This window comes from Phoxinus phoxinus, assembly GCF_949152265.1.
Source record: "Phoxinus phoxinus genome assembly, chromosome: 25".
Lineage (NCBI taxonomy): Eukaryota > Metazoa > Chordata > Actinopteri > Cypriniformes > Leuciscidae > Phoxinus > Phoxinus phoxinus.
Window position 1 is genome coordinate 8,989,427 of NC_136900.1, and position 15,131 is coordinate 9,004,557.

At 38.2% G+C, this 15,131-nt stretch overlaps 1 protein-coding gene across 4 annotated transcripts in view; it reads left to right on the forward strand.

Moving 5' to 3' along the window:
* Positions 1-15,131, forward strand: part of eps8l2 (EPS8 signaling adaptor L2) — a 44,607-nt gene that overhangs the window by 26,882 nt on the left and 2,594 nt on the right. For all 4 annotated transcript variants that reach the window (XM_079602785.1, XM_079602786.1, XM_079602784.1 and 1 more), the window contains 15 exons: positions 1,879-2,040; positions 3,973-4,122; positions 6,176-6,255; positions 8,126-8,235; positions 8,316-8,380; positions 8,544-8,670; positions 8,833-8,921; positions 9,257-9,331; positions 9,792-9,940; positions 10,888-11,044; positions 12,248-12,282; positions 12,491-12,596; positions 14,092-14,241; positions 14,668-14,716; positions 14,834-15,011. In XM_079602785.1, coding sequence (XP_079458911.1) covers positions 1,879-2,040; positions 3,973-4,122; positions 6,176-6,255; positions 8,126-8,235; positions 8,316-8,380; positions 8,544-8,670; positions 8,833-8,921; positions 9,257-9,331; positions 9,792-9,940; positions 10,888-11,044; positions 12,248-12,282; positions 12,491-12,596; positions 14,092-14,241; positions 14,668-14,716; positions 14,834-15,011 — 1,682 coding nt within the window. The remainder of the gene's footprint in view (positions 1-1,878; positions 2,041-3,972; positions 4,123-6,175; positions 6,256-8,125; positions 8,236-8,315; positions 8,381-8,543; positions 8,671-8,832; positions 8,922-9,256; positions 9,332-9,791; positions 9,941-10,887; positions 11,045-12,247; positions 12,283-12,490; positions 12,597-14,091; positions 14,242-14,667; positions 14,717-14,833; positions 15,012-15,131) is intronic.

The window sequence follows — 15,131 nt, forward strand, 5'->3', positions numbered from 1 at the left end:
CTAGTGTGTTTTAGTGATTTTAGGTCATTTCTAGGGGGTTGCTAGCTAGGGTGTTTGAGTGGTTTGAGGTGATTGATAGCTGGTTGCTAAGGTGTTTGAGTGGTTTGAGGTCATTGATAGCTGGTTGCTAAGGTGCTTGAGTGGTTTGAGGTAATTGATTGCTGGTTGCTAAGGTGTTGGAGTGCTTTGAGGTCATTGTTTGCTGGTTGCTAGGGTGTTTTAGTGGTTCTAGGTCATTACTAAGGGGTTGCTAGGGTTTTTGAGTGATTTTATGGCAGTTGTGGGTGGTTGCTAGGTTGTTTGAGTGGTTTTAGGCCACTGCTAGGGGGTTGCTAGGGTGTTTTAGTGGTTTTAGGTCATCGGTAGCTGGATGTTAGGGTGTATGAGTGGTTTGAGGTCATTGATAGCTGGTTGCTAAGTTGTTTGAGTGGTGTGAGGTCATTGATAGCTGGTTGCTAGGTTGTTTGGATGATTTTAGGTCATTGATTGCTGGTTGCTAGGGTGTTTGATATCATGCGCATGTGCACGCCATCGGCGTTTTCAGAGATTCATGTTTTTGAAGTTTACGCAGAGATGTTTCAAACAGGGTGTTTGAGTGGCTTTAGGTTATTGATAGTTGGTTGGTTGGGTGTTGTGTTTAAGGGATTGATAGCTAGTTAATAAGTTTATAGGCCACTGCTGGGGTTTGTTAGGGTCCTTGAGTCTTTTTAGGGCAATTTTAGGTGGTTGTTAGGGTGCTTGGTGGTTCTATATGGTTGCTGGTGAATAAGTGTATAATTGTGTTCATATAATCTATGTTCTGGCTCTTTAAAAACCCAGAAATCAAATAATTAATCTGAAAGACCTACAATGAAACATTAAAAACACTGACCTACCCTCTCGTAAACAGATTATATTCGTGCAAATATCTCAAATCAAGCAAATGTACGTTAAACTTCCCTTTGTGTAGTTTGTTGGTTGGGACTACATCCTGTTAAAGTCAGATGTGTCAATAAACATGTTTGTGGTTGGATGGTCTGGGTAATCCACGGCAGCCATGCCGATATCCCCTTCCCTTATATAACTGGTGACAAGACTTAATCTGCTTATGAATCATGCATGAAGCTTTGAATAATTTGTTCTCTTTGATGGGTAGGGATCACTGTTTGTCACATAGTATTGTGACATGTAAATTACATGTATTGTGACACACACACACACACACACACACACACACACACACACACACACACACACACACACACACACACACACACACACAGGTGTGGTTAAAGTGCTGGATATATAAATATTATAAGGTGTGTGCTAACATTACTCACTCTATCAGGACATTCATATGGTTTCTGCTACTGAAAATCAATAATAATATCTCCTAAACTGCAATGGAATTAAATGGAGAGTAGCTCAAATTTGTTTAGTTTTTGTAGTTTGCACAGGGAAAAAAAACAAGTACAGTTTACATAACCCAATCCAAGTTACATATATGTGTGTTTTACAATCTAAATGGTCAGAACAAATGTCAAATCATTTTTTGCATTACAATTGCAATCCAAATGAATGCAATCCACTAATTTTAGCTTTCTCCTTCCTCTTATAGTCAGTTATGTGACATATACAACATTTATATACATGAATGTTAAAAAAAAAAGTTGCTTATGTTCCCCTGGGTGGCTTGCCAACATTTTCTTGTATGAGAAACTCTTGACATTGTGGTGACATCATTACTATAGCACTATTAGTAGACTGTCAGAGTAAACAGATCTTATTAAATGCACATGCAAAATAACAGTCCATTATACAGATCAGATGTAATGAACCAAATCGCATTGCATCATTCTAGCAATGACCTTACACACTCATCTCTGTGCATGTTTGCAGCATCTCTCTACGTTCATCATGGATAAAACCGAGTCCATCACTACGGTAGACGATGCTATTAAAAAGCTGAATTTGCTGGACTCCAAAGACAAAATCTGGACTCAGGAAATGCTGCTACAGGTGACGGACAAATCCATCAAACTCCTGGACTGCGAGACCAAGGTGAGCGTGATCTTTCCCTGTGTGTTCACAAGGGTAGAAATTAGCACAATAACTTTCGTGAAGTTAAAGCTACAATACGTAATTTTTTTTACGCTAAAGGTCGCTAACCTCTTACAATAACAAAGGTGTACGTTGAATAATTCCAGCAGAATTATCAAACTTGTCATCAAGTTGATGGATCCAATAGTGTTTGTGGATGAGTGAATACATTGATGTTTTTAACATGACTGTGGTTTGAAGCAGGGCGCGATTGCTAATAAGAGACAGTAACAGCGTCACATGCGAGTCCCGCGGATATAAAGGAATAAGGACATTTAATTCTAGCGAACTACATGCAAGTGCTGTATTAATACTCACACACGTCAGTTTATTTGACGAATGAAACTTGTGAGGTAACATAACGCTGATTATCTCGCTCTACACTATCACACTAAAGTGCATTTGAGTGTGTTGAAAGTTATAATGTTATGCTATGTGTTTGTTTGTTGGCTGTATGAGACTAGCCGTAAGCTAAATCAACATTAGAATAACATACAGATCATATTCTAACATTTCGTCATATTGAACTATATAACATTGATTAGTTTTATGTACATTTGCTCACCTGTCTAATAAAGTACATGTAAGAGCGGCGTCTCTGTCAAGTAGAAGTTAGTCGCGGACGTGAAGCTCTCGTCATCTCGAAAACGCCACGCTGATGTCGATCCTCGTTTTATTTCTCCTTTTGTCACAAAGTCTGCTTGCCATGGTCCATAATGTTTGAACGAAACAGCAACAGCGTGAGCGCGCCGCTAGACGTTACGCAGTTGTCCACGTCTGTCGCCATGGTTACCTAGGCAGTACGAGCGGAAACCAGGGATAACGTGGATATTACGTCAGTGACAGGCGACAAGTGTCAATGGGACGGCCCATTATTTAAAATTGGAATTTTTCTTAAATTAAAAATCTTTGGGAACTTTTGGGATATTGTAAGTACACAACTGCATGAAATATATCACACTGTGCAAGTGATTTTTGGATATTTTATTATAAAATTCTTACATATTGTAGCTTTAATATAAAACTTAATCCATGTTCCTGGTCTTATTGTTAAAGTTTTATCTGTGTGTGCTATTCCAAAGAAAATAAGTTTTGTCTTTGTAATCTTTTGTAATGTATTGTCCTTTTTCCACTGACGTAATTTATTAGCCTATATGACTATACATGACAATATAGCAGACTATTGGGTAATGTACTGTACCAATGTTAACAAGCAGCCTTTTCACATTCCAGTCGATTCTGGTCCATTTGGTCTCAGTCAAGATCGTGTATGATTCTGGGCTTGCAAGTTTATGCCAATTTAAAACAATTTGCACCTTGATGGTCAATAAAAAGCTAAACACACACTTGAGATCATGTAAATGAGAACCGTTTAAAGCATGTTCCACACCTGTCGACCAAGTGTAATCCGATCTGATCTGGAATAACTGGATAGGGAGCGTTTCATCCGTGTGAATCATGAGAAATTAGTCTTATTGTGATGTCAGTATTCTGGTAATATGTGACTGACTTTTTCAATACGTGCCAACATTTCCAGATCTTTGACCTCATTAATGATTATAATCATTGTTTTTTTGTGTCAAAGGTCGTCAGCTTTATATTTTTTGAAATTTAAGTTTATTTAATTGTTGGAAGTTGCAATAAATTAAATCTTTGAGAAACATTAACATTTCCACAGTAAATGTATTTATTTTTTAAGAATATTTAAGAATCAGGTTTACGTACTTCATGTTTTTATGTACTATATTTATATATTTTTGTACATTTAGCATCTTGGTTTAATTTTACTTTTAATATACAACATAATTTTTTTTTTTTTGCAAGCCATTTAGGGTTAGATAATATTGAAGTTCGTTTTAAAGGTGATCTCTCGTGTCTCTTTCTTTCTCTCAGGAAGAGCTTGAAAACTTTCCTCTGCCCACAGTCCATCACTGTCAGACGCTGTTGAACCAGACGAGATACCCCTCCGTCCTTCTGCTCATCTGCCAGGACAATGAACAACACAAACCAGACATTCACTTCTTCTACTGCGACGAAGTGGAGGTGAGACACAAACACAAACTTGTATACTTCCAAACAATGGCGCCACCAGGGGGTGGCCAGGGGTGGCCGTGGCCACCCCTGGCCGACTCCTGGCCACCCCACTGGCCACCCCAATGGCCAGTAAAAAATTTAGTAGCATCAGTTATGCATTTCATCCCTAATGCACAGCCAGGCAGGCAAGCTGATCTAGACTTTCGATCGCACACAGTAGCCCGCCCCTCCCCCGCCCCTCCGTACATGCCGCTGTTGCGCGCTCAGACAGCAACAGCTCAGCGCGTGCCCGTCGGTCAACAATTTTAAAAGAAGTTAAGAAAGAAGACGAAGACTACCGGTAAGTAAATAAGTAAAAAATATTCTTTAGTAAAAGAAGACGGGGAATTATGTGTCGTGACGTGCTTTTTAAGTGCCAAATGGTTACAGTATAGCACTGTTACAACAGCTTTTTGATGCGTCTTTGACATGTTTTGACAAGAGTTACCTAGCTAACGTCGTTAGCTGGTGCATGTATATGTGTAACAGAGTTTAAATAATGCTGTTAAATTCATGCATTAATTGGGAAAACTCGACATTGGCTGTTGCATCACTCGCATTTGTGTGCGTGATATTGCGGGCGGAGCTACGTCACCACCAGCAGAGTCTCACATCTCTCGCTGCTGGGAAGTCGCATCAATAAGAGCTGCGTCATAAAAACAGAGTTTAGATTGTTTTCAACAAGTGCAAGGTTGGACTTTATAAACTACACACAAGTTTACTTCATGTGTCTGTCAGTTCCTAGTTTTGTCAGTCGAGTCATAGGCTATGTGTTATTTGCAATGATGAAATGGAGTGTGTGTATTATTATTAACCTGCTTGTGAACTCTGTTTATTTCATTTAAGAAATTCATGCAACGTGATGCACTGTCCGTTAAATATAACACAATAAACCAAAGTATATCAGTAGGAGTTTCCTTAAGTCTTTCTGATAGTTTTCTTCAGGCCGGTTTATACGGAAATGTAATATATGTACATAGCCTAGGTATATGAAATATACATATATGAAATATATCCACATATATAAAATATATATACCCATATATATGCCCATATATAAAACCTATTAGAAAATGAAACAATTGACATATAAAACCAGCCCATATATTTGATGTAGGCCTATGTATAATAGTGTTTTTTTACATACATGTCACATATATAATTATCAGTTTTCAAATAGAATTTGTGTAGTATTTGTTTTGTTTTTATGAGCTGGTCAAGAAGAGGTAAAATAATAATAAATAATACATTTTATTTATAAAAGATTCGAAAATTAGATAGAAATTGAAATGAAATGTCGATATGTAGACTTGATCTGTAGACTTGAAATAAATAGTAAATAGTTTGGCATATATAAATTAAACATATCGGTGACATATATGGTCAAAACATACAGTATTATATAAATAATAATCATATACATCATATTAATATATGTCAATATACTCATTTAATATGGCAAATTTATATATGTTAAAAACCTATATCAACATAATGTAGAGATATGTATATATGTGATAGCAATATATTGTCTTATATTTAACACATATGACGGCGTCACTAGCGATATAGGGATATGTCATATATTACATTTCCGTATGGGTTACTACAACAGTAGAATACAATTCTGAAATTATGGTTTATAGTTTTGGTGTGCCACCCCAAGATTTTAAGTGGCCCCATCTGGCCACCCCTATGAAAAATTTCTGGAGGCGCCACTGCTTCCAAAACAAAAAAAGGTATCATGATACTTTAAAATGCATGACATTTCATGCATGATATATTTTAGGTTTAATCATGTGCTGTTATTATTCTGCAGACATTTCGCGAAATGTTGTATCTCCAAGTAACAGCAAAACATAGACACTCGTGTATATAAAGACACAATGATCACCCAGTGGAAACGTCATCATTTCCCAGAAATACCATTATGAAAAGATTATAAATGGACATGTAAGTTATAATGATAAACACTATCGAGAGCTGCTTTCACTTAAAACATGCATGTGTGTTTGTGTTTTAGGCCGAGATGGTGCATGCTGACATTGATAGCGCTCTGGGAGACAACTCACGCGGCAAGAAGAATCGACCGCAGACGCTAAAGTGAGACCCAGACCTCATAGACACTACTGGAGTGGTTTTTAAATAACTTATTACTAGTCAGATTGACTGACACCAAGTATCACAACACTTCTACCTGCTGAACAGACTGACTGTTCGTCTATTGACGACACTAAGAAGTCCTAAAAACACATAACAGGATCAAAAGATAGTAAAGACACATTTACCCTGATGTTGCTGTGTCCAAATCCCAGTGAGCTGCCTTGCTGTCTACTTAGGCAGCTTAACTGAAATGCAACCTCAAGTGCACAGATGTGACTTGCAATTGATTTCAGTAGTTTGTTAGAGTTAGCATTTTGCTAAGCTAACTAAGCAAGTAGGCCTAAGCATACAAATATTGAGTAAAATAGTGAGTTCAACCATTTTAATTTTTTTTGTATATCGGACAAATTATATTTATAATCAGCATTGCCCACATTCTCCGCCATCTGAGCGTGTCACAATGCATTAAGGGATTGTCTTCACAAATTATACAAAACGTATAGTTTGGCAAAAAAAATTAGCTATGTTTAAAGGATATGGTGTTTGGGTAGTTTTATGCCATTTCCAGGTGGTTGCTAGGATGTTTTAAGGTGGTTTTAGGACACTTCAAGGTGTTTTCTGGGATGTTTGAGTGGTTTTAGAGAATTTCCAGTCGTTTGCTAGTCAGGTTTCAGTTTAGTGTTAACAACTTTGTTGTGGTGAATTTTATTCAGTGTTGAATGAATTATATTTATAATCAACATTGCCAGCATTCTTCACCATATGAGGTCATCACAATGCATTAAGGGATTGTATTTGCAAATTATACAGGCAGAGAAGGCAAAGTTGATAATTTAGTCAAAATGAGCCATTGTTAGGTTTAAGGGTGATTTTACAGCACTTCTTGGTGATTGCTGGAGTGTTTGAGTGGTTTTAGGACATTTATAGGTGGTTAATAGAGTATACAATTTTGATACTTTTCAGTATTGATTCAATAATTTTAACTCTTTCCCCGTCAGCGTTTACATTTTTTTTTTTTTTGCCAGCCACCGCCAGCATTTTTGATCATTTGTCTTTACAAACTTTTCATGGCCCCCAAAATATTTTGTTGCATGAATAATTGAATATGCATTATATCAAAAGATAGAACAGAGCCTTTGCTTTAAAAAATTTTTTTTATTCCAGCTTCATGCATTCTTTTTTTATCAACGCTTGAATGTGGGTAAGTTTCGTTCGACATTTTGAGCAAAAAGCGAAGAAAATTCAATGTTATAATCAAAGACTATATCCAGATTGAATTCAGAACGATGATCAAAACACAGAAGGATTAGATCAAGTTCATCAACAACCCTAAAGCTTCAGTCCTATAGAAGTCCTTCAGATCCTGGGTGGACATTTCATTCAGTAACATTACGCAGTTTTGATATATATATGCTGTTTATCCCATTATTTTACATATGCTGACATAAGATATCGCTTGTTTCTGCTTCTTCTTTGCCTGTATTTTGATCAGGAGATTTAGTACTCTTTCAGAAGATGCATAATAGCGCCCCCTACCGTATAACAGTGAAAACACGGCAAGCCGGAAATTTCCGCCAATGCCATTGTCTCATAAATTATTGGAAATTCTGTCAAAGGCAGGGAAAGAGTTAATAATCATAATTTCCCACATTGTACACCATCTGAGCTCATCACAATCCTCAAGGGATTGTCTTAGCAAATTCTACAAACTGGGAAGACAAAGTTTATAATTTGGCCAAATCGAGCTATCTTTAAAGCTTGCTGCCAACCATTAGGAACAATCCTCACATCAGGACTTCCTAAAATGTTGCCTATGTACTCAGTGGGTTCTGGAACACATGCTTTCTCTCTTTCTCTTCTTTTCCATCAGGTTAAACCAAGAAAAGATGAAACGCCAACGGGAGACCATCATCCCGCCCTCTGAGACTAGAAGTCCTGGCCCTGGGGCCAAAGGTCGAGTAGCAGCTACGGACATGAAAGGTGCCACAGACACACTACGCTTGAATGCTTACAGTTACAGTCGATGCATTAATGCTAAACACTCTGTGTGTTTGTCTCAGATGAGCTGTCGATGCAGGATCCCGAGTCCAATATGAAACTGGCCCAGCGGATCGAGAAGGACGTGGTGAGTGCCGGTGTCACTGCGTAACACTGGATATCTGCGCACACACACACATCTAAAACACACTCAACCATTGAGTGTATCAGATTAGTGGTTACATCAGAGTCAGACCAGACGTAATGCTGTAATTCAGGCTGTGTGTTTTCACTCTGTGTGTGTCATTCAGCAAATCCTGAATTGCGCTCTAGATGACATCGAGATCTTCGTGGCGCGTCTTCATAAAGCGGCAGAGGCTTTCTCACAACTCAACCAGCGCAACAGGAGCAAGAAAAGCAAAAAGAGAGGACCGGCAGGTATATATGCAATACATATATTTACTCGCATCTGGTAAATGGCTTTTATTTGTTCATTCCTAAAATAAAGTTAGTTCATTCATGCTTAGGAAAACAAATGTGTAAATACATTCATGTGCTTTGCTAAGCATTATTCTCATGTCACTTGTGTGTGTTTTTCAGAGGGAATGCTGACTCTACGAGCCAAGCCTCCGTCAGAAGGAGAGTTTATCGACTGTCTTCAGAAGCTGAAACTCTCTTTCAATCTGCTGGTGGGTTTCTGTCTCCGTTTGTGAATGCTCTTAAAAACACATGCACTCTGTTTTAACTCATGCAAAACCCTTGGTTTGGTCTTTCTGTGGTTTAATTTGAAAGTCATCCGGAATATTTGCACATGTGCTTAAACTTTTTACAGCTTGCAGAAAGAAACAAGAGCAAATTTATGTGCAAACCATTTTCAACAGTTTCATTCAGTACTAGTGACAATTTTTGTACACATTTTTTTGTAATGTAATGCACACAAATTTATTCTGCACAGTCAAAATCATTAAAGAGGCCAATAATGTGTGTGTGAACTCTGTTGACGGTCTGTGTGTGCCCCCTACAGGCCAAGCTGAAGAAACACATTCAGAACCCCAGCGCTGCAGAACTTGTACACTTCCTGTTTGGACCTTTGGAAATGGTGAGGAACTGAACACATACACAAAACGTTTTCCTAGCTATCAAAATGAATACATACCAAAAACTTCTGTTGGTTTTATTATAAAAATGCATGCTTATGTTTACTACAGAATAAACCAAAACCTTACTGCTAATGCTGCCCCTAAAAAAATTAATTGCATTTAAATAAATGAATGAATGAATAAGTACATACATGCATACATAAAATTAAATTTTATATATAAATTTTAACTTTGAAGACACCCTAAAATTCATGTTTGGGCACATTATTTATTATTTTATTTGTACTAAAGTATAAGTACTCACCAGTAAAACTACAATAATAAGCAACAACAATAATACAATGAACAATATGAGCATCCTGCTTGGTTCAATATAAAAATGCAAATATGCATAATAGTTAAAGACTCATCTAATTTACTGTAACTATCTGTGATGTGTTTTTTCCTGTGTGAATTCAGATACTGCAGAATAGTGGCAGTCCTGAGCTGCCGCGTGTGGTCATCTCTCCTCACCTGTCGCGGGACACAGTGGACTTCCTGAGAGGACACCTGACTCCCAAAGAGATGACCATCTTTGAGCTGCTGGGAGACGGTTGGACGAGGCCCAGGTGATGATTCAACCAACAACTGTAGATGTGTTACAAGAGTGTGTGTCAGTGGTAAACTGATATATCCAGCTGATACATCAGCCAACGTGTGTTCATTTTGAGATTATCAGTATCAGATGATGGTAGTTCCTACTCGTGGGAATCCTAAAATCAGCTTTTGAATGAACAAATAAAAAATAGGAATGGTTTTTACATTTTTTAACTAGTGTTCGACCAGATTTTTTTTAAAGTGCTCCTATTATGCTTTTTTGGATATCACCTTTCATATAGTGTGCAATACAGCGGTTTGTGAATGTCAAAGGTCTGAAAAGTCCAGATACATGGAGTTATTGTCTCCCAAAAGAAAGAATTGATTTTGAACTGCCAGATATATTCAGATATAATAATGGCCGTTTGGTTTCTGACGTGCGCTGTAAGCGGTAGACCAATCATAACAGATTAAGCCATGTGACCAATCAGAGCAGAGTAGACCAATCACAACAGACTGGGCTATGTGACCAATCAGAGCAGGATATACTAATCACAACAGACTGGGCCATGTGACCAATCAGAGCAGAGTATACCAATCACAACAGACTGGGCCATCTGACCAATCAGAGCAGAGCAGACCAATAACAACAGATTTAATTTTCAATTAACATTAATTTGTATAGTGCTTTTCACAATACACATCATTTCAAAGCAGCTTTATAGAAAATGCATGAGTCCACATTACAATTTCTGTTATCAGAGGCAACTGTCTAAGTTATGTATTTAGCATAATAGGGGCACTTTAATGGCCAGTATTATAATATATTATATAAAATATAATTGGATATATCTCATTTTATCTGTTAATAATAAATAAAATAACTGTAATAAAAATGATAGTATCTAGATTAGCGTCAGTCAACCATTAGTCTGTATGTTTATGTTGCCTAATTCTGGGCGTGTCTTGTGTATCTCAGAGCTGATTGGCCGAAAGATCAGTGCGCTCCTCTGTATGTGCCAAAGTTTCGGAACGGCTGGGAGCCGCCAGTGGATCTTTTTCGCACATCCCCGTGGGAGACGGAGAGCGCTGGTGTCCCGAAGTCTCCAGTGCAGTCAGAGAACAGGACAAAGGAGGTGAGAGAGAGAGATGAATCGATTTATGATTTATGACAGGAATGATTTATGAAGCTGTTTAAACACACAAGGTGCATCCCAAATTGTGTACTTGTGCTCTATTCTATGCCATTTTGTAGTATAAATAGTGCGAGTAGTGCGTTCACACTGAAACTTCTAAAAAGAAAGAGTTTTTAAGTACCCGGATGGTGCACTTATTTAACCGAACAAAAAGGAAGTTGTGGAACGGTGGACACTTCATGCACTCGACTGTCGCAGCTTTAATTACGTAGCGGAAGGGGAGGGGCTATCAGAGTCCGATGTTGAAAGACAAAATAAACTTATTAAAGTTCATACACTACACGGTTGAGTACATAGTGCATAAGTACATATTGTATAAGTGCATAAATACATTGTGTATAAGTGCATAGTGTATAAGTGCATAGTGTATAAGTGCATAGTGTATAGTGTATAAGTGCATAGTGTATAAGTGCATAGTGTATAAGTGCATAAGTACATATTGTATAAGTGCATAAATACATTGTGTATAAGTGCATACTGTATAAGTGCATAGTGTATAAGTGCATAGTGCATAAGTACATAGTGCATAGTGTATAAGTGCATAGTGTATAAGTGCATAGTGTATAAGTGCATAGTGTATAAGTGCATAGTGTATAAGTACATAGTGTATAAGTGCATATAAGTGCATAGTGTATAAGTGCATAGTGTATAAGTACATAGTGTATAAGTGCATATAAGTGCATAGTGCATAAGTGCATAGTGTATAAGTGCATAGTGCATAAATACATAGTGCATAAGTACATAGTGTATAAGTGCATAGTGTATAAGTGCATAGTGTATAAGTACATAGTGTATAAGTGCATATAAGTGCATAGTGTATAAGTGCATATAAGTGCATAGTGTATAAGTGCATAGTGTATAAGTGCATATAGGTACATAGTGCATAAGTGCATAGTGTATAAGTGCATAGTGTATAAGTGCATAGTGTATAAGTGCATATAAGTGCATAGTGTATAAGTGCATAGTGTATAAGTGCATATAAGTGCATAGTGTATAAATGCATAGTGTATAAGTGCATATAGGTACATAGTGCATAAGTACATAGTGTATAGTTCGTCATTTGGGACACAGCTATAGTCTTTTCTGTGTAAATCTCTTCTCTGTGTTAAATGGTTTCCATCTTTTTCCTCTTTTCCATGTCAGTTCTTTGGATCACAGTCGTCGCTCTCTACAAACGGGTGAGTTAGTTGTCAAGAGGTCTATATTTCAGTAACATTTACTTTCATAGTAGTTCAAACATCAAACAAAAGGATTGTTCTGAAATCCTTGTCAATAAACAGCAGGTTCTTATTGTGACATCTTGCCCCTTTTAGTGACACATGTTTTTAACATTTGATCCATGTGAAGATTTTTCTGATCAGCTTGTTGCTCTCCCATTTTGTTCAGGTCTTTCTCCTCGTCTCCTCCTACTCGGAAATATGCAAAGATCCGCTACCACTTCGTGGCACGTAATGCCAACGAGCTGTCAGTGCTGCAGGACGAAATTCTGGAGGTATAAATATCACAAATGACATCTCATTGACATCTCATTAACATATCATTAACATCTCAAACATCTCAGCTGCAAGGCTGCTGACCGGGACAAAGAAGTATGATCATGTCACCTCAATTTTAGCGTCCCTTCATTGGCTTCCGATTCATTTTAGAATTCATTTTAAAATCTTGTTTGTTTTTAAAGTTTTTAAATTTTACCTAACAGATCTTCTTAGTCCTCTGTCATCTTCCAGATTAAGATCTGCAGACAAGGCTCTATTGTCTATCCCCCGCTCCTTATAAACTAAGGGAGATAGAGCTTTTTCAGTTGCCGCCCCTAGTTTATGGAATCAATTGCCTCTGGACATCCGCCTTGCACCTTCCATTTACATTCTTAAATTAAAATTGAAAACGTATCTCTATTCCCTGGCATTTTGATACTTAATATCCTTGTTCCACTGTTTGTTTTGTTTGGTTTTACGTTTCTGTGTTTTTTATTTAATTGTTTTTCACTACTATGTTAAGCACTTTGGATAGCTCTGCTATGTTTAAATGTGCTTTATAAATAAAATGTACTTACTTACTCAAAGATTAAACAGTTTTGCCCAAGTCTCCTGCTCCTCAGGCGCTGTTTACTCCTGGTGTTAAGATGTGTTTTGGTGGATCGGATCGCAAGTGGACGACACTAAATACAGGAGTAAACGGGTCTAAAACATCTTGAGTCACTTTCCACACTTCCAGAGGGAGTTGAAAACACATTCGGCCGGATTGCTTTCGTAGTGTAAACGCTCATGTGATCGAATGTATTCAAACCGCCACAAAAGACCGTCTTCTCTCCGTCTACTGATCTAATGAGTGACATTATAGGAAGAGCTCGAGCCAGACGGGGTTTAAACTTCATCGGCTGAAGACCCAAGTTTGGTTTGAAGATGAAAAACACACCAAGCTTAATGTTCTCTCTCCATTCCTGATTTCTAACACACACTCACAGAGTTCGGCTGGTCTTGTGTCTGTCAGAGCAGAAACTAAAGCTGATGCTCTGTGTGTGTTTCTGTCGGTCGTGTTCATATGTAAATTACACGAGCTTATTGTCCATTAGATCAAAAGAACTGAAAAAGCCCATACATTTACTCGCCCATAGACCCTCCCCTCGAAGAAATCAGGACAGAAGTGGTTAAAAGTGGACAAAAGAGACGGATTAAAACATCAGGTGTAAACGGGAATGTGTCTCCCTCGTCAACTTGTGTTCCGATCGACCAAAACACATCTCAATACCAGCTGTAAACAGGACTCACACGTGTCTCCTCTAGGGTTTCATAAGAGATCTCAAGGTCTAAGATTGTGCTCAGATTTGCCAACAGACCAATCAAAAGCCAGAGATTTCAATAAGAACTCAAACATTTCTCATCAAAAGATTCATTTAATAGCTTTATTTTCTTACTGCGTGACAAAAAAAGTGATGCAACACAAATTCTGTTGGCTTGTATTATGAAAGAACTGATGTTTGTTTGAAGGTGTTGGAGGACGACAAGCAGTGGTGGAAGTTGAGGAACAGAAGCGGTCAGGCGGGATACGTGCCCTATAATCTCCTGGATGTGGTCAAACTCGAGGACCCTCAAGTCATGAGCGACCCGCCCTACAGTCCAACAACGCCTTACAGTCCGGTAAACACACCAGCCGAACTTCATGCGATTTAAATTAAACGTTAAATGTCCTTCCGCCGGGGACACACTTAAAGGGATAGCTCACCCAAAAGCTCTGTCATCATTTACTCACCCTCAAGTTGTTCCAAACTTATATATATATTCTTTTGAACACAAAAGAAGACATTTTAAAGAATATCAGTAACCAAACAGTTGATGGACCCCATTGACTCCTTTTTCGAGTTTCACTTGTATATTCCTTTAACGACTGTAAGGCCGATTATGAATGCAATTTGATACTAGCAGACAGTTGCGTTCAGTCAGTGTTAAAAACCTGCTTCAGTTGTTAGTGTGTTCAGTTCAGTCTGAGAATGTTTCAGCCGGTCGTTAAGTGTGTTCCTGACATTGACTTTGTCTTGACTTGATCTCCTGCTCTCTCACACACAGCCGTACCGAGGACAGTCTCCCTCCGGCTCAGTGGGTAGTGATAAAGACGGTGAGTGTGAGAACACACACACAAACACACATATTGTAGAGATAAATATGATCAGAACCTGTAAGCGCTTCTGGATGAGAACACATCTGATCATGTGTGTTTATGGCTCTGCTTCAGGTCACACTCATCAGATGGATAAAGTGAACGACGAGCTGCTCATGTTGATCACCGGTAATAAGGCGCATCAGCCCGCGAGGAACTTCAAGGTGGTTCGTCAGTCGGCCGTCCCGCTGACCTTCGACTCCAGCCCAGCAGAGGTCTCCACCTGGCTCAACGCTAAGGGCTTCTCCAAACCGTGAGTCAGGCCGCAGAAAACAGATCAAGCCTTCCAAACTGTGAAACATGTATTAAAAAATTTTAATAAAATAATGTTTTTTTTTTACTGAGAACTCATGAAGCCTTCTAAACTATGAAA